Source organism: Dreissena polymorpha, chromosome 10 (genome assembly GCF_020536995.1).
Source record: "Dreissena polymorpha isolate Duluth1 chromosome 10, UMN_Dpol_1.0, whole genome shotgun sequence".
NCBI classification, from domain to species: domain Eukaryota; kingdom Metazoa; phylum Mollusca; class Bivalvia; order Myida; family Dreissenidae; genus Dreissena; species Dreissena polymorpha.
In genome coordinates, this window is record NC_068364.1 from 35,490,570 (window position 1) to 35,516,038 (window position 25,469).

The 25,469-nt window shown below is 37.9% G+C and overlaps 1 protein-coding gene across 1 annotated transcript in view; it reads right to left on the bottom strand.

Annotated features, from left to right (window-relative positions):
- Positions 1 to 25,469, bottom strand: part of LOC127848191 (nephrocystin-3-like) — a 46,974-nt gene that overhangs the window by 9,854 nt on the left and 11,651 nt on the right. The window contains exons 8-21 of the mRNA XM_052380495.1: positions 24,582 to 24,720; positions 22,892 to 23,053; positions 21,046 to 21,149; positions 19,959 to 20,073; positions 18,219 to 18,362; positions 15,189 to 15,286; positions 13,578 to 13,763; positions 11,134 to 11,275; positions 10,399 to 10,563; positions 9,788 to 9,888; positions 8,255 to 8,377; positions 5,760 to 5,860; positions 3,585 to 3,682; positions 1,352 to 1,593 (exon numbers count right to left, since the gene is read on the bottom strand). Of these exons, the coding sequence (XP_052236455.1) occupies positions 1,352 to 1,593; positions 3,585 to 3,682; positions 5,760 to 5,860; positions 8,255 to 8,377; positions 9,788 to 9,888; positions 10,399 to 10,563; positions 11,134 to 11,275; positions 13,578 to 13,763; positions 15,189 to 15,286; positions 18,219 to 18,362; positions 19,959 to 20,073; positions 21,046 to 21,149; positions 22,892 to 23,053; positions 24,582 to 24,720 (1,920 nt within the window). The remainder of the gene's footprint in view (positions 1 to 1,351; positions 1,594 to 3,584; positions 3,683 to 5,759; positions 5,861 to 8,254; positions 8,378 to 9,787; positions 9,889 to 10,398; positions 10,564 to 11,133; positions 11,276 to 13,577; positions 13,764 to 15,188; positions 15,287 to 18,218; positions 18,363 to 19,958; positions 20,074 to 21,045; positions 21,150 to 22,891; positions 23,054 to 24,581; positions 24,721 to 25,469) is intronic.

The window sequence follows — 25,469 nt, forward strand, 5'->3', positions numbered from 1 at the left end:
CGAATTTACGTGGCAATGAAAAACTCATTTTTTAAGAAGCACACAATTTCATTTCGACCAATATAAATGATTTTACAGTTGTAAATATTACAGAATCATATATATGGTGGTGGCTTATCAAAAACAGGAACTCTAAACCACTCTAAGACTTAAAGGGGCCTTTTCACGCTTTGGTAAATTGACAAAATTGAAAAAAATTGTTTCAGATTCGCAATTTTTTCTTGAAGTTATGATATTTGTGAGGAAACAGTAATACTGAACATTTACCATGCTCTAAAATATCCATTATGTGCATCTTTTGACGATTTAAAAACCTGAAAATTATAAAGCGTTGCAACGCGAAACGATTGAATAATTTGGAGAATTCTGTTGTTGTTGTTGTATTTTTTTATACTACGAGGATCGCATATATAAGGTAAAAAATACGTGACAAATGGTATAAGAGCGGATAGTCTAGTGGATAGAGCGGTAGACTTTTGCTCCATGGTTCCAGGGGTCAGTGGTTCCAGCCCCGTTCCGGGTAACTTTTTTTTTTTAATTCTTTAATTGAATTCTTGTTTTTTTACTGGAGATTTTTAGACTCAATGTTAACATTTATTAATATAAAGCATTTAATGAAAAACTTCAAAACATGCCAAAATCTGTGAAAAGGCCCTTTAAGGAACACAAGTTACAAGCAAATTTGTTGAATTGATATCCCCCGCCAATATGCTTCTGGACACAAAAGTGTTATATTTGACTCTCAAAAAAGCAATTTTTCAAGATACAAAGGGCCATAACTCCGTTATTAACAGATAGTGTACAATGCCATTTAGTGTGCATCATCCTTTTATCCATATATATACTCATACCAAGTTTCAATGAAATCCGCCAAAACACTTCCAAGATATGGCTCCGGACAGACGGAAAGACGGACGGACGGAAAGACGGACGGACGGACAACAGCAAAACAATATCCCTCCGCCTATGGCAGGGGATAACAAAAGTTCTGGAAATGTTCTCAGGACATTTTACGCCGTTTCTGATTCAAACAAACGTGTCCTGTTTATAAAATAACAGCCCTAGCACAAAAATAAAAGTAGCAAATATTGTGAAAAAAGTTCTCAGGAGTTTTTCTACAATCTTTCCGAATCAATCTAAAAGGTTGTCGTGGGGTAGTGAATATGGTGTCTGCCACGCATTTCGGAGATCACTGGTTAAAAATTCTCAATGTGGGAGCGTTCTTAAATCTCCCCCATGACACCAAGTACTGGTTCTAGTCCCTGGAAATAGATTCGAGAGCATTTCAATTAGCCTAGGGCTCTCGATGCAATCAAGCTAAAGTAAAAGGTTTAAACTAAATTGACCCTACTTGTCCTGTTTCAGAAACAATAGCGCCAGTGCGTCATACTCCTTCGCCACCAACACATGGTCCTGTCCGAAGGCACTCTCGTAAATCATCAGGGCCTGATTGTACAGCGACTCCGCAGAGGAGAACTGGTTCCTGTGCGCATGAAGTCCTGCTAGCTGGTGCAGTGAGTGGGCCACGATCGGGTGGTCGGGATCAAGGGCTGTCTCGCGAACCTCGAGGGCACGCTGCAGTGCCGAAAGTGCCTGAATGGAATGAAAATAAATAAGAATACATTGTGTTTTCTATTGATCTTAGAATAGAGATGTCAATAGTGCCTTGAGGGCTTGTTGAAGAGCCGACATTGTCTGGATTGAACCAAAATGAGTAAGAATGGGCCACAATCGGGTGGTTGAAATCGAGAGCAGTCAAACATTGATTTTTGTTTATTTTGTAGTTATATGACCAATCTAAAGATTTTACACAAACACATTGGAAATTGATAAATGCAGATTTCTCCATGTTTTTTTCCAAAATCAGAAATCGGAAAATGTATGTGTACGGTAAATTAAGAGTCATTTTTATATTTTAAACAAGAGATGTGTTTGTCGGAAACACAATGCCCCCTACTGCGCCGCTTTGAAGCCATATATTTGACCTTTGACCTTGAAGGATGACCTTGACTTTTCTCCACTCAAAATGTGCAGCGCCATGAGATACACATGCATGCCAACTATCAAGTTGCTATCTTCAATATTGCAAAAGTTATGGGCAATGTTAAGTTTTCTGACGGACAGTTCAACTGCTATTTGCCACCCAACCGGGGGCATAAAACTACAAGGTTCATGCCAACAAATAAAGATAATTTTAAAGTACTGTTAAAGCTGAACTACAGATTGTTACAGTCGCAAAGAATACCAATAAGACCGCATAGAGAAATAACAAGCAAGTTGCAATACTCATGTAATCAGGGAAATTTTCTTAACCCTTTGCATGCTGGGAAATTTGTCATCTGCTAAAATGTCGTTGAATTTCTAAAATTAGCATTTTCTTCGATTTTTTTCAAAGCATATTATCAGAATAGCAAACAGTTTGGATCCTGATGAGACGCCATGTTCTGTGGCGTCTCATATGGATCCAAACTGTTTGCAAAGGCCTTCAAAATTTGGTTCCCGCACTGAAAGGGTTAAATACGGCGCGTTACTTAGCCGTTTTTTCACATAGGATACTAAAAATTGCAACTTTATATAATAAGGAACAATGCTCACATGTTTTAACTTTGTAACTTGCATTAGGTAATAGTTAATTGTCTAACAATTATTTGTATACAGACGGCAAGACTAATAAATAAAATGAAAACATTTACCAACGTAAAAGGCTACAGTTTTGTTTGATGTAAGTACAAACATAATTTTTCTGACTTATTTATCAGTAGGCAACAATCAGCTTTGGAGATGAAATTGAGCCTCGCTCTGTGATGAGAATAAAGTATTGTCCTAGATTATCCTGTGCAGTCCACAGGAGGGAATCCCGTTTTTTTAAATATATATGCTATACTAAAAAAAAATAAAAATAAAATAAAAAAATTATATGTATATATATGCTATAATAGAAACTCTATTATAGCATAAATATACATATAATTTTTTATTTTTTTTAGTATAGCATATATATTTAAAAAAAAAAAGGGATTCCCTCCTGTGGTGCAGTCCCCACAGGCTTATCAGGGAATCCACTTTCCGCCTAAACTGGATTTCCACAAAAAAGAGACACCATTGAAATGAAAAATACCATAAAGCATAAAGATTCATCCCTGCTAAGCATGTACAGTCTGCACAGGATAATCTGTAACAGCACTTTACGCACATGTATTATGCCCAGTTTTCCCATAATCTGTAACAGCACTTTACGCACATGTATTATGCCCAGTTTTCCCATAATCTGTAACAGCACTTTACGCACATGTATTATGCCCAGTTTTCCCATAATCTGTAACAGCACTTTACGCACATGTATTATGCCCAGTTTTCCCATAATCTGTAACAGCACTTTACGCACATGTATTATGCCCAGTTTTCCCATAATCTGTAACAGCACTTTACGCACATGTATTATGCCCAGTTTTCCCATAATCTGTAACAGCACTTTACGCACATGTATTATGCCCAGTTTTCCCATAATCTGTAACAGCACTTTACGCACATGTATTATGCCCAGTTTTCCCAGAGCGAGGACTAACATACTTAAGTTAACAAACCTGATTCAATTGTCCGATGTCCTTCAAGAATTTTCCCAAGGTTTCATACAGGTCCGCAATGTCAGCCAGAGTTACCCGCCCTTTGAACTGACCAACATCTGTAAAACACATAACATTCAATAAGGGGTCATAACGGTCTTTTGTTATTATTTGTTTTCCTGTTTTCCATAATTTCCCCCCCCATTATTTTCCATAACATAGATGTGTTTTATATATGCAATCCAAACATAACTAGAGCAATCATTGAATGTGATCAAAACCCCTTCAAGAAAAAATGTATACCATGCGCATTAAAAGTAACAGTATTGCAACATTTTTTTCTGCCTTTAATACGATTTAATTGCGCGTTTAATACACTTTGAAACAAGAGCTGTCAGAAGACAGCACGCTCGACTATTCGAGTGCTTGACAGTATAACGTAAGCCATCATGGAGAGGGGGGGGGGGGTATAATGTGGGTGTGTGGTCATTTAATAGATGATCTTTCAAAAATAAGGGAAAAAAAATAAATATTATTTGGGAAGGAGATTCTAGGGTGGAGCTTGGGGGATGGTTTGGGTGGAGTACATTGTGGTATGTCAGGTAAGTGTTGTTTTGTCATGTTATGAATCAAATGTGATCATAAATACAGAAGTTATGGCAATTTAAGCAAAATGTTCAAATATCTAAGTATAAAAGGGGCATAATTCTGTCAAAATGCTTGATACAGTTGTCTGCTCTTGTTTATAGATTAGGGTCATGTTGGTAAAGAAGTATGCAAAATATAAAAGCAATATGTCAAAGGACATAGGAAATATTTGGGGTAGTACGCAAACTTAAACATTTGCACGCTAACAAGAACGCTAACGGGAACGCTAACGGGAACGCTAACGCCGACACTGGGGTGAGTAGGATAGCTCCACTATATATATTTCATATATAATAGTCGAGCTAAAAATCACTTCTATCAGAAAAGGTGTATTTTTTCTGTATTGTGCCGGCATAAGTACACTTAAATGCGTTGAACATTATTTCTCTTTGTAAAAAAATACACTTTACAATAAAATAGGTACGCTTTAGTGCATTTGAAGTGTGCTTTAAGTTTATGTTCAAGTATACTTTCAAGTTAACTATTACCCTTAGTTGTAAAAAATGCAAAAACAATTAAAGAAAAATAAGTGTATTAGATGCGCATTTAATGTGCAATAAATACGGTGACAATACTGCTGCCTTTAATGGGCATTAAATACACAGTTTGGAGTCGTGACAAGCCAATAGGGCTTATCAGTCTTTTTTGCACATAATTATGCTGATAGGGCCTTCTGGCTTTCACATGAAAATTATCTGTTGAAAGCCAGAATGGCTGATCAGTCTTCTTTGCACATATGCTGATAGGGCCTTCTGGCTTTCCAGCATACAACTATGACACAAGTGTAGAGCTTTGACAACAATTTCAACAGTGCTGCATTTTGACATTTGATGGATTTGAGCATGTCACTGTAAGTAAACATTTTGACAAGTTATTTCAAACTCTTATAATGTCCAATGACGGTACAAAGGGAAAGATGTACAGGCAACCTGTACACTCCCCACCACTGAAACTAAACTAAAAACATTCCTTTAAAACAATTGACCAGCATAATATGAACATCATTCTGGTACAAAACGGATTTAATGCATGAGTGTAAAGTGTCTTTCCAGATTAGCCTGTGCTAATTAACGGGAACAGTGTAGTAGTAGTAGTAGTGTACAGTGTCCACAGGCTAATCAGGGATGAAAATATCAGCTTAGACTTGATTTTTGTAAAGAAGAGAACTCCTTAAAATAAAACAGTCCATTAATGCGGAAAGTGTTGTCCCCGATAAACTTGTGCGGACTGCGCAGGCTAATCTGGGACTACACATATGCATATTAATTAAGCCCCATTTTCCCAGAGCAAGGCTCATAAATTATATTCCCCATTTATAAAAAATAAAACAGAATGTTTTACTCCCGGCTAGCATAGTGTCCGTCTTTTCACTGGGAGATCGTGGGTCATGGGTTTGATCCCCTAAGTGGCAGCGTTCTTTCAATCTCCCCCAAACACACCAAGAACTGGTTCTAACCACGAAACGCACTCCAGAGCATTTCAATATGCCTTCGGCTTTCATTTCGATTTCAAATTGAAATCAATAGTTTTACACTAAACTATACTCACTATCTTCCATTTGTTTGGCTGCAGCCAGATAGTCCGTTGCCATGACGGCTCTGTCTGATCCCAGTAGGGCCCAGTACTGAAGAAGCTCATTTGTCCGACCTCTGTTGAAATAAGGAACTTTACTGAATTGCCAAGACTTACATCTATCCTGCCTAAACAGGGCTAGGTTAAATTAAATTTTAACACGGTATGGCCCAGTGCTGAAGTAGACCATTGGTCTGACCTATATTGAAAACAAGTGGGGTTTTTGGTAAATACCAGACCAGTTTTTTGTTTGATAAAGTTTGGGGTTAAAATTTGGCCCCATTGCTATCTCAAATTTCCTTAATATCTTCCAAAAATTCCCAATTATATGTTTCAATATATGTTTCAAAAACAATTTATTCATTTTTGAAATTGCAAGATTTATTTCATATTCCTATCCAGCTCTATAAGTTAAACTCTTGTTAACATACAATAGGAAAGACTTTTATTTTCAATTTTAAAGTATTTGTTAGCAAAAATATAAGGATACACATTTCTCAAATTGAGTAACAATGACGAAATCCGTTGGGCATTAGGCCCATTTCCAAAATGAACATTAAACACTGTAAACATAAGTTCACAGAATTGCCAAGACTCAAATCTCCTCTACCCCAACTAGGACAGAGCTAAGTTGCATTAACTTTGAAACAAGAGGGCCATAATGGCCCTGAAGCGCTCAAATTAGGTCACGGTACACCAATTTTGAAAGACTTGACCTAATGTTTTTGACCCCACAATTCCCAAATTTGAACACGGCCAAGATATTGTCAAAATAAACATTCTGGCAAATTTTCATCACAGTTGATTCATAATTGTTGTGTCTAGAGTGGTAACAAGTTGTGTTTTTTGTTAGATATTTAAACCTTTACCACTTAGAAACATATTTTTGACATGTTTGTAGTCCCTTACAAAGTTAAATGATATTAAAGACCTTTCTTACTAGGTTCAAGTTATAAAAGTTTCATTTCCAACCCTTAGATACTTATGAGCAGCAAACAGCATGAAACCTGAACATACTGCAAGTAACACGCAGGCTGTTCTGGTTTTATGCAGTTTGCACATAGCCATTTTCACTTTGCCTCTGAGTTGAAAAGGGTTAAAGGGACCTTTTTACAAATTGTGTCATGTATTGAAGTTTGTCATTATATGTCTTAAATTGATAAATGTAAATATTGAAACTAAATTGCTAAAAAAAAAAACACGAATAAAATTAAAGAAAGAAAAAAGTAAACCTCAACAGGGCTCAAACCACTGATCCTTGACGTAAAAGTTTAGCACATTAACCACTTGACAATCCCTGCTCATACAGTAAATGGTGTATTTTATACTTTATATGAGCAATCCTGTTAATGTCACATAAAATAAAGAACTGGACTCTACAAATTGTTCAATAGTTTCGCGTTTGTAACGCTTTATAATGTTCAGGTTTTTGAATCATCAAAAGATGCATATTATGGATATTTTCGAGCATAGTAAGTGTTTAGTATTACTGTTTCCTCACAAATGTCAATAACTACAATGAAAATATGCAAATCTTAAACAATTTTTTTCATTTTTGTTAATTTACCAAAGCGTGAAAAGGTTCCTTTTACATGGTAATCTAGATTTTGGATAATCTGACCCAGATTCCAAATCAAACATATTGTCAGCATCAAAGATAGAATAACAAGCAAATTCGTTGAATTGATATCCACCGCCAATATGCTTCTGGATACAAAAGTGTTATACGGCCAAGATATGGCTAAGGACACACAAAAAAAGCATTTTTTCAAGATACAAAGGGCCATAACTCTGTTATTTACAGATGGTGACGTGTACAATGCCATTTGGCGTGCATCATTCTCTTATCCATATATATATACTCATACCAAGTTTCAATGAAATCCGCCAAAGCACTTCCAAGATATGGCTCCGGACCAATGGACGGAAAGACAGATGGAAGGACGGAAGGACGGATGAACAGACAACGCCAAAACAATATTCCTCCGCCTATGGCGGAGGATAATAAAGCAGTCTCTGTGGTGGCAACCACAGGTGTTGGGCACGTGGCCTAGTCTTTAAAACACTATCAATATTTCATAAAACAACATTTTTCATCACTTTGACAAAATAAATAACCTGATATAATATATATGATCAGATATATTATTTCAGAATATTTTATTTTGTCAAAGTGATGAAAAATATTGTTTGAAGACATATTGATAGTGTTTTGGTGACTTGGCCATGCGCACAACACCTGTGGTGGTAACAATATTTTTAACGATTTGAACTGACTTCCTTGATTGCAATTTTGCAATTCCAGAGACAGATCCTATGAGTATAATTTCACCAAAACTTAAGTAATATTGATAAAGTTTAATGGCACAAATTAATAAACCTATTGGAAAAAAAAACAAAGAAAATAAAATTCCTTAAAATGAAATAAATTAGACAGTCATATGAAACAGTTAAAACATTCTTGTTCTTACCTAGCAACCACGTTCTGAAAGACAAACATGTTCTGTAGACAGAGTTTCAATGCCTCTCTGTCATCAACCTCACTGAGTAACCATGGCAACTCTTCTGAAGCCCGGCAACTGACCTTCAGGGAACTGGAGAAATAATGAGAAAATGTTATTTGTTTGGACGTGTGTCATAAAGTTTGAGTCTTGTTCTGGGAGAACTGGGGTGGTATTCCAGAAGCATCTTAAGTTCAAGTTTATTCTTATCCTTAAATTGAGAAATTTTCTTAAGTGTTTCATTTCCTACTGCAATAGCTTGGCATCAAGAATTACATCAAAATAACATAATTATGTCAATGTTATGTTAGGAATACCAAAATAAACATGTGATTCCTTATCTAATAAAAAATACAAAACATTGTAATTTTGAACTTAAGTGAAATTATTTAAGAAATGACTTAAGATGTTTCTGGAATACCACCCCTGGACTTCATTCATATGTGTGAAGTGTCATCCCAGATAAGCTGGTGCGCTTTTATGGTATGTTTCGTTTGAAGGCTTAATGAAAATCAAGTTAAGGCGTAAAGTGTCTTCCCATATAAGCCTGTGCAGGCTGCACAGACTAATCTGGAACTACATTTTATGCACATGCGTTAGGCCTCATTTTCCCCAGAAAAAGGCTCGGTGTTATATCATCACTGCAAAGGGAGACAATTTTTGTTTCCATGCCCACTAAGACTTACAGGAACGAAAATTAATTTGAACGTGAATTGTTTTCCTTTACAGTAAAAAAAATGTTTGTTGGTTTCAGTGATTATAAATGCTAATTCATTAGAAAAATTAGTGATTCTGCAATATTATAAAAGCTTTATCTTGCTTTTTATGTAAGACAACTATACAATATGAATTTTTTACATTTGTTTTTTTAAGACAATATTCTCAGTGCAGTTTCATATTGAAAGCTTGTTTAATGCCTGCTTCCAATTCCAATCTACTCAAAGAGGATGATATTACTAAATAGGTCTCAACTTTCCGCAAGACAGCATGCATGAATGAAATATTCTATGGGCCTTCCAACAGACTGACAAACAAAGCAATATACCCCCCCCCCCTTCTTAAATGTGTGACCATTGTTTTTCGTACAAGTTTGGGACTGTTGTAATAGGCCATTTTTTCTCCCCTGGCCAATTCTTCCCACCCCCCAGTCCAATTCTTCTGGGGGAAAAATTGGACCGCTAAACTGGTATTCGGCTCCATTCCAAATGGGTAAAAGTATATATTTTTCCCAAATGGCACCTCATATTTTTCAAATGAAGGTTTCCAAAAAAATATATATTTATTTTTTATATTTCAACATTTAGTTCATCTCCCATCCACCTTCATAAGTTGAACATTAGTCAATATAATTGAAAACACACTCGAAAAGCATAATAAAAGCATTTATTAGCAAAACAACACTAATGTTTATCCAATTTAAGTAAAAAAGGCACAATTTTTCCCAATCTAAAGGGACCAACTTGGCAAACAATAACAAATAACATTAAAAAAAAACAGATTTACCTCATTTTAGACTTGAAATAGTTGATCAGTTCCGTCTGAATGTCAGCCACTAACTTGCCATCTGACTTGGCAAAACAGAAGTCATGCACTGCTTTGTAAACCTGCGGGTAAAGCATAAAAACCATTTAACATTTGAGTGTCGCTATGGGAAAACAGGGCTTTATGCTTGTGAATAAAGTGACGTCCGCAACTTGCCTGTGCAGTTCGCACATGTCAATCGTGAAAGACATTATCTGCCTTGACTTGATTTTGGATTAAAAGAAAATTTCTTTGAAAGGAAATTACCATAAAAACGGAAAGTGTAGCCCCTATAAGCCTGTGCTAAACTGCACAGGCTAATCTGGGATGACACTTGACTCACATGCATTTATCCCTGTTTTCTCACAGCACCATATTAATCTTCATCATAAGCATCAGCAGTCTCCAAACTTATAAACAGAATCATCATCACTGTGAACAGCATCATCATTGCATCATCATCATTGGTACCTTTTCATGAATATCAACAACACTAGCAGTATTCATCATTGTTAACCCATGAGGAAACATGAGTAGTCCCCCCTGGTACTTCAATACACAAGGGAGCTAACACCTGTTGCAACAATGAATACCTGTTCGTGGGCAAACATGAGTAGTCCCCCCTGGTACTTCAATACCAGGTGCTGAGTGAGCCTGTAACAGAACGGACCCAGGAAGGCCCAGGTCAGGCCTGGAACCAGGTCCAGTAGTTCCACCTCACACAGACCACTACGACTCAGGTACAGATGGCACAGGACCTGAAGAGAGAACAAAATCATCACTCATCGTCCTAATGAGAACTAGGGGGCCAAGATGGACCTGGGTTGCTCGACTCAGTTAAAGGTACCATGGTATAAGGTTATATTTATTTAACAAATGTTTCAGTACTTCACCAATTCTTGAAGTCAAATGCTGACAACAACTGTAAAATGAATAAAATTAGTCAAGTGAATTAAGTCATAATTAGTTCAAATCTGAAATGATCTAGTAATTTTGTCTTCAGAAATAACTATCTTCAGCTCTACTCAAAGAAGAAGAGAGCAACCAAAGAGGGCCAAAGTGGTGTCACTTTTTTGTGACAAATTTTGAAGTTATTTTGCTATCTTAGTCTATATTAGTCATGAAATCCTACGATCATCAATGTAAGGAGCGTGATCATTATAATCTTCATGATGATTCTGATTATTGTCATTGTCCTCATCATCAGCATCACATCATAATCATCATCACCAACATCATCACCTACAACAACTGCAGCAGTCATCATGATAATAATTTTATCATCATCATCTTTACTATGGATTATATTTGGAACATTCTTGACCCACCTTTCTTGTCATTCCTCTAAATTCGGGGGCCTCAATTTCAGCCTTAACGAGTTCTAGCACCTTCATGTAGAGTCCAACGCAGTCAGACGAGGTCAGTAGGGCGTCTAGATGTTTACTGACCATGGCCTCGTTTCCATGGCAACTAGAAATATATTACTAAATCAGTTAAGGTGTTATTTAGTACAACATAATTGTACTTTCACTGTTATTACACAATTGATGCCAGACACAGACAGACAAGGTCAGAAAGGCATCCAAATGTTTACTGACCTTAGACTCGTTTCCAAGACAACTAGAAACATATTTGTCCCGCTCTGGAAAACTGGGCTTAATAGAAATTTCACTCTGAGTAGTCACAAATATTTACGATTTCAGCCGATAAGATTCCAAACAGGTAACTGGCTGACCAATGAAATGCTGGGGTAAACATGTATAATTAATCTATCAATAGAATTTGTAAATTCATGGCGGACATTTTACTGATAAATAGGGAATACACCGAAAAAAATGCCACACATGTGCCATATGAAAAGTTTTAAGAATGTGGGCAGTGGTGGAAAAGATGTTAAATTTCATCGACTTCCATAAAAAATACTAATTTGCTAAAGCAATGGCTTTTAAGAGCTGGAATGACGGAAAATGAGATTGCTGAGGTTACGATCCGGCAATGTAGATCCTGCAGAATTTGTTCAGCACATTTTGAAGGTGCTAGGGGGCAATACTAGACTTTTCTGCCGGCATTAAACATTACAGGTTTGTGTTTGAGTATATATATAGAATATTATGTGAGTTTTGGATAAAGATCAAGTTTATCATGAAAGGCTTAGAACTGATGTAGCGCGAGGCTTGGTGAGTGCTAAAATGGTTCGAGCCGAGCATGATAAACTTGATATTTATCCAAAGCTCACATACTATTCTATTTATCCTATTATTTCCTCCTTATTTCCATTAATAATTATCAAATATCTCAGTTTTTTACGATTTTGGGTTTCCGTAGTTGACAAAATCAGATTCTCCAATTTTGGGAAAACCCCAAATCTGATCTAAAAATAGCGATAGTATAAACCTCAAGTTTATACAATCGTTGTAAACAGCTCGTATGAAACTTCTCTGATTTAACAAAAGTCTGAATGTATGTTGAGAAAGTAACTAATTATTGATGGAATATTAAATTTTTCAAGTGATTGCGGCAAACTACCGCTAGAAAAGGCATTTTCTATTTCAACAAAGGAAACTGCTGAAGCAGACGCCATGCTGATTAAATGAAAACATAATACCCCAGAATTTGATTGGTTAGCGTGGTCAGCTGATAGAGAGTAGAATTCGGAGTTTCTGCGAATATTGCCGATCTCCTGGTAAAATGGGCTATACATGTGCGTAAAAGTGGTCCCAGATTTATAGCCTGTGCAGTCCACACAGGCTGATCAGGGACATCACTTTCCGCTTTTATGGAAGTTTTGTTTAAAGGGTCTCTTCTTAACATAAGTCTCTGATTAGTTTGTGAAGACAGGCTAATCAGTGACTCAACTTTACGCCAGCGAATTAACCCTTTCAGTGCGGGAAATGAATTTTGAAGGCCTTTGCAAACAGTTTGGATCCAAACTGTTTGCTATTCTGATAATATTCTTTGAAAAAACTTGAAGAAAATGCTAATTTTAAAAATTCAGCAGACGACATTTTAGCAGACGACAAATTTCCCAGCATGCAAAGGGTTAAGCAAACCATTAGCAAGCTCATGTCATAAAATCAGTAAAGAGATAATTTTTGTAGGACATACTTTTTCTTATACTGTTATGACACTTCAAATGGTATATTGTGTAGTATTGAGCTTTATAAGAACATGCTCTATTAGGTAAATACAAAACATTTCAAAATTAGATACCTGCTTCATAGTTTATGTGACTTTTTTAGTATCTGTAACTTTGATCTTACTGTCAGTAGTCCCTAGTGAATCCTTAACTGCCACTTCTGTGGGTTGTGGGGGGGGGGGGACATAAAAGTAAGCCCCGTTTGGGGAAATTTTAGCTTACCCCTTTCAGTGCTGGAACCGAATTTTGAAGACCTTTGCAAACAGTTTGGATCCAGATGAGACGCCACAGAACGTGGCGTCTCATCAGGATCCAAACTGTTTGCTATTCTGATAGTATTCTTTGAAAAAAATTGAAGAAAGTGCTAATTTTAGAAATTCAGCAGACGACATTTTAGCAGACGACAAATTTCCCAGCATGCAATAATAATACATATGCATCAAGTTTTATCCAGACTAGCCTTTGCAGGCTTATCAGGTACAATACTTTCTGCTTTTATGGAATTTTTCTATTAAAAGAAGTCTATTCTGAAGAAAATTCTGTGCAGACGGAAAGTGTTGTCCCTGACTAGCCGGTGCAGATTGCACAGGCTTATCTGGGACAAAACTAAACAATATCACAACCATACTCTCTCACCTGGCCATGTGTCGGGAAAGCACCATAACATAGAGCGGGATACACGTGGCCGCATTTCTACAGTGTGTCAGCACCTTAGTCTCCTCTTCGTTGCTAAGGCCTGACCCTAGCGACACAAGCTCCGCCCTTAGCAACTCCTTCACATTCTTGTTGCTAAGGGGCTCCACTTGAAGGTTTGGCCAAGATCTGGAGAACACAAAAAAAAAAAAAATGGCCCGCATGTGAAAAGCTCTTTTGGTAAAACCTGAGGAAATTTCTTAAATTCATAAAATTCCTTGTCTATGGCTGTGTTATTTTTAAGTATTACAATTTTCATATGTTTTAACAAGTAAATATTGCTACATTGATTGATATTTCAATTTTTTCTTAGCTGTACAAATCAGATTTAAAGTAATACAAAATGCTTTTTTTTGTCACAGTGTGAATTTCCTGCGATGATATCAGATTATTTACAATCAAACCCGAGATAGGCTTCTGGCAGCTCATAAATGTTATTTTACGAATTACTTTACAAAATATTTGTTGATTTTGGGTACCGGGGGGTATTTATATTGCTTCAAGATTTTTCAATGAAGCTTTGATAATATCTATCGGGATGGTGTTTGCAGAGGATTTTATATGACTCAGGCTAAGAATCACTTTCATTCAATAACTGTAAAATAATTATTATTCGTGCGGCATTAGCTTTCGTTGAATCATCCACGATTTTAAAACAAACATATCAGAAAATGTCAATGCATATTTCTCATTTAAAAAAATAAATCTAGAATCTAATAATTAGGCTGTACACAAAAAAGTAATTGTTAAACCCTTTCCCACTTATAAGCAAAGTAAAAATGGCTATGTGCAAACAGCATTAAACTAGAACAGCCTGTGAGTAACTCGCAGTCTGTTCTGGTTTTATGCTGTTTGCTATTCATCAGTATATAAGGATTGGAAATGAAGCTTTTAAAAATTGAATCTAGTAAGAAAGGTCTTTAATTAAATTTAACTTTCTAAAGGACTACAAATGCGTGAATATGCGTATCTAAGTGGTAAAGGATTACAAAACCATGAAACTTATTGGCAGGGGTTTTTCTGCCTATTTTGGGAAAAGGAGTTTGACCAAATTGGGAATTTTTTATAGACAAAATTGGCCATTTTGGGAATTTGAGCTTCAATGAAACGGCTCATTTGGGAAAAAAATGTGAATTTATCATGCTTAAATAATTCAGTGTTTTAACAAATAATTTTTTTTTTTTTGTTATTTTGTCTTTTTTATATAAACAGTTGCAATATTGGGCATGTTCAATGTTTATTCAAGTACTGCAGTTTTGTTTTTCAGTTACAGTTACACTCTGAGATTAGAACTGAACAGTCAAAACCTTATAGAAGATTTTTTATACCAAAACAAACACTGGTTAGTCACACAAGTTATAAGACACTTCATTCTTTGAAAAATATTTATTGTTTTTTTTGTTGTTTTTTTTTTAAATTGGGAAATTATTTTATAATTTCGGTTTGGGATCGGGTCCGTTTGCTTTGGGAGTACCTCTGTTATCCGGAGGTGCAGACAGTGCTGAAAAACCCCTGAATGGTTAACGTGATAAACACAAAAATCCAGTTTCCTACCTCCAGGCCTGTGGGCAGGTCTCCTCGTGCGCAGATACAATAATGCGCGCATCAACAGGAAGTGGATCCAGCAGCCATTTTAGCTGGACTTCCGCTTGCTTGAAAAAAAACAATGGAGCAATAGTGCTCATTCATAACATCAGCCTCTATATGTGAAAACTGGGCTTAATGGTGAAAAACAACAATGGAGCAATAGCGCTCATTCATTATATCAACCTCTATATGTGAAAACTGGGCTTAATGGTGGAAAACAACAATGGAGCAATAGCGCTCATTCATTATATCAGCCTCTATATGTGAAAAGTGGGCTTAATGGTGAAAAACAACAATTGAGAATTGTGCATAGCACTTTAATTAATCATAGCAACAGCATGACCTTTATCAGCCTCGTTCTGGGAACACTGGTCGTAACGTATATGGATAAAGAGTCACCCCAGATTAGCCTGCACATTCTGCACAGACTAATCAGGGATGACACTTTGCGTGTAGACTGGATTTTTGCTTACAAAAGACTTCTTTCAAAAGAAAAATACCAAAACAGTGGAAAGTTTCGTCCCTGCTAATATCCTGTGTAGCCTGCGCAGGCTTATCTGGGGAGTGGGGACACACTGTATGCACATACATGTATATCTGGGGGGGTGGGGACACACTGTATGCATATACATGTATATCTGGGGGGGTGGGGACACACTGTATGCACATACATGTATATCTGGGGGGGTGGGGACACACTGTATGCACATACATGTATATCTGGGGGGGTGGGGACACACTGTATGCACATACATGTATATCTGGGGGGGGTGGGGACACACTGTATGCACATACATGTATATCTGGGGGGGGGGGTGGGGGTGGGCACACAGTATGCACATACATGTATATCTGGGGGGGGGGGACACACTGTATGCACATACATGTATATCTGGGGGGGGGTGGGGACACACTGTATGCACATACATGTATATCTGGGTGGGTTGGGACACACTGTATGCACATACATGTATATCTGGGGGGGTTGGGACACACTGTATGCACATACATGTATATCTGCGGGGGGTGGGGACACACTGTATGCACATACATGTATATCTGGGGGGGTGAGGACACACTGTATGCACATACATGTATATCTGGGGGGTGGGGACACACTGTATGCACATACATGTATATCTGGGGGGTGGGGACACACTGTATGCACATACATGTATATATAGGGGGGGGGTGGGGACACACTGTATGCACATACATGTATATCTGGTGGGCTGGGGACACACTGTATGCACATACATGTATATCTGGGGGGGGGGGTGGGGACACACTGTATGCACATACATGTATATCTGGGGGGGTGGGGACACACTGTATGCACATACATGTATATCTGGGGGGGTTGGGACACACTGTATGCACATACATGTATATCTGGGGGGTGGGGACACACTGTATGCACATACATGTATATCTGGGGGGGGGGGACACACTGTATGCACATACATGTATATCTGGGGAGGGATGGGGACACACTGTATGCACATACATGTATATCTGGGGGGGGGTGGGGACACACTACATGCACATACATGTATATCTGGGGGGGTGGGGACACACTGTATGCACATACATGTATATCTGGGGGGGTGGGGACACACTGTATGCACATACATGTATATCTGGGGGGGGACACACTGTATGCACATACATGTATATCTGGGAGGAGTGGGGACACACTGTATGCACATACATGTATATCTGGGGGGGTGGGGACACACTGTGTGCACATACATGTATATCTGGGGGGGTGGGGACACACTGTATGCACATACATGTATATCTGGGGGGGTGGGGACACACTGTATGCACATACATGTATATCTGGGGGGTGGGGACACACTGTATGCACATACATGTATATCTGGGGGTGGGGTGGGGACACACTGTATGCACATACATGTATATCTGGGTGGGGGTGGGGACACACTGTATGAACATGCATGTATATCTGGGGTGTTGGGGACACACTGTATGCACATACATGTATATCCTGGGGGGGGGGGGGTGGGGACACACTGTATGCACATACATGTATATCTGGGGGGGGGACACACTGTATGCACAAACATGTATATCTGGGGGGGTGGGGACACACTGTATGCACATACATGTATATCTGGGGGGTGGGGACACACTGTATGCACATACATGTATATCTGGGGGGGTGGGGACACACTGTATGCACATACATGTATATCTAGCCCAGTTTTCCCAGACCGAGACAAATAGGATAAAGAAGTATGATTTCAATCCTTCATCTAGTGCTGACACAAACACCTGACCATCTACTGGTCATGCAGCAATTTCAATTGTGCTTTGGTTTACTGACTGGATCTAACAAAATACTTGAGCTTTGGTTTACTGACTGGATCTAACAAAATACTTACTATACAAGTAGCTCAGCTTCTCAGTAACACAAAATATTTCGTAGAATAAAGTTAACCCATCCAAAATCAATGTTCCTTATACCGTGCGACAATATATTCCATGTTAATTTCTGGCTTCGGGCAGCTTCTGAAATATGACCTATTCATGAAAACTACATTGTGCTTCATAATCTGCCTGAAGCCAATCTCACGTTTGCTAGTAAATGTTCGGATATCATAGATGGAAACTATGATGTAATATATTGTGACACAAAAAATAAAAAATAGCATTTTTTATCGTGTTAAATCTATGTTACCGGACCAAATCTAGCGTTGAAAGTTTGGCTCTTGACGTAAGGAACATCGATTTTTCATGTGTTAACTTTATTTTCTTTAAATATTGTACAAAATACTCATTGATTTTGAGTGTGTATGTGTTTATGAGCTCTTAAAACGATCCTGTACTGGGTATACTAGGTTAAGACAATTAATATTAGGCTAACATACATGCACATACCAAACATACAAACATTTATATGTCGCCACATTGAACATCTGCACATAAATACAAATAAGTACAAATAGCATGGATGCAATGGCCTGTACATACATGAAGCCTGTCGATGGAGTCAAGCACGAGGATCACCCCCCCTGCTGTACGTGACGATATCTTCTCCAGCCATCTTGGGAACTCCTCCATCAGGCGGGATGGGTCAGAGGTCAACGGAGGGGCAGACGACAATTTCTGGGTCAACTGAAAAAGCAGACCACAATTTCTGGGTCAACTATAAAAGCAGACGACTATATTTGGGTCAACTAAAAAAGGTGATAGATTGATTAATGAGCAGATTACAATTTCTGGGTCAACTGTAAAAGACTAACAACTTTAAATGGAAGTACAGACGAACATTTCTCGCTCAACTGAAAAAAGCAGGAAAACAGTGGTCAACTGAAAAAGGATGGGAACTTTTTATGAGGTACAGACAAAAATGTCTGGGTCAACTGAAAAATGCCCAAAACCTATAAATAAGGTTCAGACGACAATTTTGGAATCACCTGAAAAAGGCCAGAAACGTTTAATGAGGTGCAGTTGACAATGTCTGGGTCAACTAAACAACGCAGGAATTTTTTAATGAGGAGCAGTTGACAAATTCTGGGTCAACTGAAAAAGGCGAGAAACTTTTAATGAGGTGCAATTAACATTTTCCGGGTCAACTGAAAAAAACTGGGAAACTTTTAATATTAGCCGTCTTGGTCCACTCAAACAAATGTTTATTATTTTACACTATCTATGCCTGAACCAAAAGTTCTCTTTACCTACATACTGACAGATTGCCTAACAGAGGTGCACAGAAAATAAATATATCATCAATTCCAGGTGGGGGGGGGGAATAATTCAATGAACAGTGCTCTTTAGAAACCTGGGCTTACATGTGCCTAAAGTGTCCTACAAGATAAGTCTGAGCTGTTAACACAGACGACTTTTTCCGCGTAAAATGGGTTTTTGTTAACCCTTTGCATGCTGGGAAATTTGTCGTCTGCTAAAATGCCGTCTGCTGAATTTCTAAAATTAGCATTTTCTTCCATTTTTTTAAAAGAATACTATCAGAATAGCAAACAGTTTGGATCCTGATGAGATGCCACGTTATGTGGCGTCTCATCTGGATCCAAACTGTTTGCAAAGGCCTTCAAAATTCGGTTCCAGCACTGAAAGAGTTAAGAAGAGACTTCCTTTTAAAAGTAAATCCATGCAACCAGCAGTAAGTGTCAACCCAGATAAGCCTGTGCAGTCCGCCTAGACTGGAATTTCGTTTAGAAGAGATGTTCTTTAAACGGAAAATTCCATACCAGCAGAGAGTGTTGCCCCTGATCAGAGTGTGCATACTGCACAGGCTAATCTGGGATGACAATTTTACGCACATGCATTAAGCCCCATTATTCCAAGGCCGGCTTCATATCTTTGCTTAAATTAAATGTTTTCGCGACCTCCCTACCAAGAGATCGCCTGATAGACAAGTGCAAAGTATTATACGGTACCACCAATTCCAGTGGGGACATAATTAGAAGGGCAACACTCTGTGAACATCTGGCTTAATGCATACGCATAAAGAGCTGTCTGCCTGCATAGGCTAATCAGTGACAACACTTTACTCCTTCCTTTAAAAAAATAATTCCATACAAGTCAAAAGTAATGTCTCAGATAAGCCTGTGCAGACTGTACAGGCAGGACTGGGTTAACATTTTACACACATGGATTAAGCCCCGTCTTTCCATAGCAAGGCTAAAAATACCGAAATTAATTCATCATTATAGCAATATACAAACAATTCCAGGGTACGTAATTGAATACCTGTGAAGTAATCCTTCTGATCATGACCGCAGGGTCGGCTCCAATGGAGCTGTCAGCCCCCACGAAGTGGTAGATCACCAGACTGCCTGGAAACTTCTCCGCATGAAGAGTCACCCTGAAATGGTTGGTATTATTCTAGGAAAACTGGGCTTAATGAATATGTGCAGTCTGCACAACCTAATCAGGGACAACACTTAACACTTTTATGGAACTTTTTGTTCAAAGAATAACACTTCCCATCAAAAGATCAGTCTAGGCAGAAAGTGTTTATTAAATTCTTGGGTTTTTGGATTGGTAAAACCATGAAATCCTAACAAATTAAAATTCCTCAAATAGTAATGATTTTACAGTAAATGAAAAATCGGTGTTAAAATGATGACATTCATACGCAGCTAAGAAACAGATAGGTGCGAGATTGCCGATCACTCACTGACAACATTGCATTGAAAGTTGTTTTCAAATTTGTCAGCAAAGTAGGACAATTTTCCTTTGAGCCATGCTCTGTGAAAAGGGGGTTTAATGCATATGCGTAAAGTGTCGTTCCTGATTAGCCTGTGGAGTCCGCACAGGCTTATCAGGGACGCCACTTTATGCTCTTAGGATATTTTTCGTTTAAAAAAAGTCTCTTCTTAGCAAAAATCTAGTTTTGGCAGAAAGTGTTGTCCCCAATAAGCCTGTGCAGACAGCACAGGCTAATCTGTGACGACACTTAACGCATATGCATTTCATCCCTTCTTCGCAGAGCACGGCTCATTATTATTTCTGGGGCATATATTTTTCCTTGATTTTGTGGGTTGACTAATCCTCATATTTAAAACAAACTCATTGCAAAGTGACTAACCAAAATCCTTCGTTTTTTCTCAATCCGGAACATTTGTGTCCATGAAAAAGAATTTTTTTTTAAACCACAAAATATCATGCCAAAGAATATAAATGATTTTACAGTATAAAATGAATGCCATAATGAAGAGACAAAACACCAATTAAGACTGTATCTTATATTTCTGTACCATTTCTTCAAATTTGCTCACCAGAAGTGATATACATTGAAAGAAAGACTGTGGCAATAAATGAGACCACATCATACCATTTACTCATGAGTAGTGTTCTCCCGGCCCCTGATGGTCCCAAGATGAGGAACGGGGGCAAGGGTCCTGCAGACATCACGTGAGCGTTGAGGCGATCATAGTGCTGCAAGAAAAGGTCAAAGATTAACAGAGGTCATAGTGCTGGAAGAAAAGGTCAGAGATTAACAGAGGTCATAGTATTGCAAGAAAAGGTCAAAGGTTAGCAGAGGTCATAGTGCTGGAAGAAAAGATCAAAGATTAGAGAAGAGGATTAACTCTTTCCTACTCGGAGGCATAAAGTGATAGCTAGATGTAAAAAGCAAAAAACCTGAACAGCAAAAAACCTGAACGGCCTGCAAATAACTCTTTTACTGTCTGCTGCTCATCAGTATCTTCTGGTCAGGTTCTATGCTGTTTGCAGCTCATCAGTATCTTTAGGTTTGGAAATGAAGCCTTTAAACTTAAAATTAGTAAGAAAGGTCTTTGATTTAATATAATTTCACACTGGACTTCAAACGTGTCAAATGGCTATCTGAGAGGGTGAGGGTTTAAGATCAAGTTCTTGTCTTATCAATGTCCTTAAGAAACAAGTGACTACCACATTTTAGCAACAAACAAAATGGGAAAAACATTAATGAATGTGCTCAAAGTATCCTGTATCAGTCCGCACAGGCTAATCAGGGCTTACAATTTTATATAATCAGGGCTTACAATTTCCGCCTACACAGGATTTTTTATAAAAGCAACAAACCACAACAGCCTGCAAATTACTGTCAGTCTGCTCAGGCTTTTCAGTTTTTTGCTGCTTATCAATACCTTACGTTTGGAAATGAAGCCTTTTTAGGGTATCAGACCTAAAGACAACATTAAGTTACTACCACATTTAAGCACCCAACAAAATTAAATCTTTGTCTCTAAAATGAAATTTTCACAAAGGATTGAAAGGAACAAGAGATGTGTTCGTCAGAAACAAAATGCCCCCTACTGCGCCGCTTTGAAATAAATTATTATATTTTCTTTTGACCTTTGACCTTGAGGGATGACCTTGACCTTGAACTTCCACAACTCAAAATGTGCAGCTTCATGAGATACACATACATGCCAAATATCAAGTTGCTATCTTCAATACTGCAAAAGTTATGGCCAACGTTTAAGTTTTTTCTTCGGACGGACGGACAGATTGACATACTGACTGACGGACAGTTCAACTGCTTTATGCCACCCTACCGGGGGGCATAGAAATGGGGATTAATGGATGTGCTAAAAGTGACATGCCAGATCAGTCTGAACAGGCTAATCTGGGGTCATATTCCAGAAGCATCTTACGTCACATTTTATTCTCATCCTTAAATTGGGAAATTTTCTCAAGTAAGTGTTTTATTTCATATTGCAATATATTTGCATCAAGATATACATTTAAATAACATCATTATGCCAATGTTATTTTAGGAATACCAAAAAAAAAAGAGTTTTCTTTTTAAGTAAAGAAATACAAGACATTGTAATTTTTAACTTAAGTGAAATAATTTAAGAAATAACTTAAGATGTTTCTGCAATACCACTCCTGGGCTAAAGAAGAGTCTTCCTAAAACATAAAATACAATTAACTTGAAAAGTTTCCCCAAAGAATAGCCTGTGAAATCTGCACAGGATGATAAGGGAGACGACACTTTCTGCCTTAACTAGATTTTTGAAAGAGGAAGCTTTCTTTAAACCAAAAAATATCATAAAAGCAGAAAGTGACATCCCTGATTAGCCTGTGTGGACTGCACAGGCTAATCTTGTACAGCACCTATTGTACATGCATAACGCAACATTTTCCCACGGCAATGTTCATAAAAACAAACACATTTCATCAGATACTACCTTTTCAAATCCAAGCTCGCAGCTGGATTTCACGGCGTAATTAAATGCCTCCATCTGTTCGAAGTTGCAAAGCGTGTCCCAGACACCCGGTACAAGCTCTGGATTGTCTCGATCGCGGATTTCAAACTCATCGTCTCTTGGTTTCTCATCCAGTCCGAGTTCCTGATGAGGATTCAGACTTACTTTTTTAGTGTTTTAACCCATTTATTCCTAGTGGACTCTCCCATCCTTCTAAATTGGATCAATTTATTTCCAAAATTAGGGATGTCAAGTATATTTATTTCTACATTTAGAATATTTCTTACATAAACTATTCCTTTAAGCAAACAGCGCAGACCCTGATGAGACGCCGCATCATGCGGCGTCTCATCTGGGTCTTCCCTGTTTGCCAAGGCCTTTTTTCTAGACGCTAGGCATAAATGGGTTAAGGCTTACATGATTTGTTCATGATTATTTTTGCTGTATTAAACAGTTTTTCAGTAATAAAACAGCAGAGATAACTAACTTACAATTTCCCTCTACTGTAGTTATTAATTTAAGAGTTTACTGTAAAATCATTTAAATAAATGAAAAAAAAAAAAAACTTTTGTGGACAAGTAAGTTTGTGGATTTCTGCTTTTGCGAAGAAAACAGGATTAATTTGCCTCAGTCAGTTTCTGATGTGTTTGTGTTAAATCCCTGTATCAGAAACAAACAACACTACTGCAGTTTGACTTGACCTATCAGTGGCTAAGCAGACACCATATCTACGAGGCCACAGTGACCACAATAAAATGTTTACAGTAGTTCAAGAATATCAGCTAAAAACATCTATTTGAAATCTATTGCATCAAATGCTAGACCCTTGTTTGGATACATTAGAGACCTCCTATGCTTATTTGTACGCTTCTTAACCCTTTCAGTGTGGGAACCGAATTTTAAAGGCCTTTACAAACAGTTTGGATCCAGATGAGACGCCACAAAACGTGGCGTCTCATCAGGATCCAAACTGTTTGCTATTCTGATAGTATTCTTTGAAAAAAAATTGAAGAAAATTGTTAATTTTGGAAATTTAGCAGACAATATTTTAGCAGACGACAAATTTCCCAGCATGCAAAGGGTTAAAAGCTTTTACTTAAGTCTTTGAGCCTGCTCTGTGAAAAAGGGGTTTAAGGCATGTTCGAAAAGGGTCGTCCAACGCTCTGTGAAAAAGGGGTTTAAGGCATGTTCGTAAAGGGTCGTCCAACGCTCTGTGAAAAGGGGTTTTAGGCATGTTCGAAAAGGGTCGTCCAACGCTCTGTGAAAAAGGGGTTTAAGGCATGTTCGAAAAGGGTTGTCCAACGCTCTGTGAAAAAGGGGTTTAAGGCATGTTCGAAAGGGTCATCCAACGCTCTGTGAAGAAGGGGTTTAAGGCATGTTCAAAAAGGGTCGTCCAAGATACCAGACAATGCACATGTTAATATTAAACAAGTGGTTCTATATAGGATATCAGAATTGTGCATGCATCACTTCATATCATAAGGAACAACATTTGGATATTGTCATAAACTATTTATTTGTTTAGTTTGTAACCTATTTACTTAAGCTTGATTGAATCAAAAGCCTGCGGCTTATTGAAATGCTTTTGGGTCTATTTCCTGGGTAGTACAGTTCTTCATTGTCAACTGTTGTTGCTGTTGGGTATTTTTCAAATTGCCGAATTTCCACTTACGATTCTCAGGATTTTCCGTATTTCAATATAAGCGAGTTCTGCCCCTTTTTCTGGGGAGGGATAGGCGTCAATGATTTTCACTCCCCCGCTCTCTGTGACATGGTTTCTCAAGATTCGGGCATCAGAACCTGCCTTCGAACTGTGACAAGAAAAATAAAAATATCTGGATAACAGTTTCCATGTATATAGGAATGTGTCACACGTCCACAAAATAACAAGAGGGCCATGATGGCCCTGTATCGCTCCACTGTTGTTTATGCGAAAAAAGCGTGCAATGCGCATGGGTTGAAATGTACTCAAGCATGTGACTTTCTCTTTCTATCCCTTATCCCACTGGGCGCTAAAAGTTGGAAGGGTGAGCATTTTTATATAAATTTGGCCCCAGGGGCGTAATTTGAACAAATTTGGTGGAGAACTATAAGATGTCACTACATACCAAATTTGGTAGCCCTAACCCAATGGTTATGAACAGGAAGATTTTCAAAGTTTGCACAAAAGAAGCTTTATATAAGCATATGTTCAGTTTTGTGACCCCAGGGGCAGGGTCAAATTTGAGCCCAGGGGAATAATTTGAACAAATTTGGTAGAGGACTATTAGATGTCACTACATACCAAATTTAGTAGCCCTAGGCTCTATAATTATGAACAAGAAGAGTTTTAAAGTTTGCACAAAATAGGCCTTATTTCAGCATATGTTCATTTTTGTGACCTCAGGGGCAGGGTCAAATTTGACCCCAGGGGCATAATTTGAAAAAACTTGGTAGAAAACTTTAAGATTTTAATACATACCAAATTTGGTAGAAATAGGCCCAATGGTTATGGACAAGTAGATGGTTATGGACAAGTAGATTTTTTTAAAGTTTGCACAAAATAGGCCCAATATAAGCA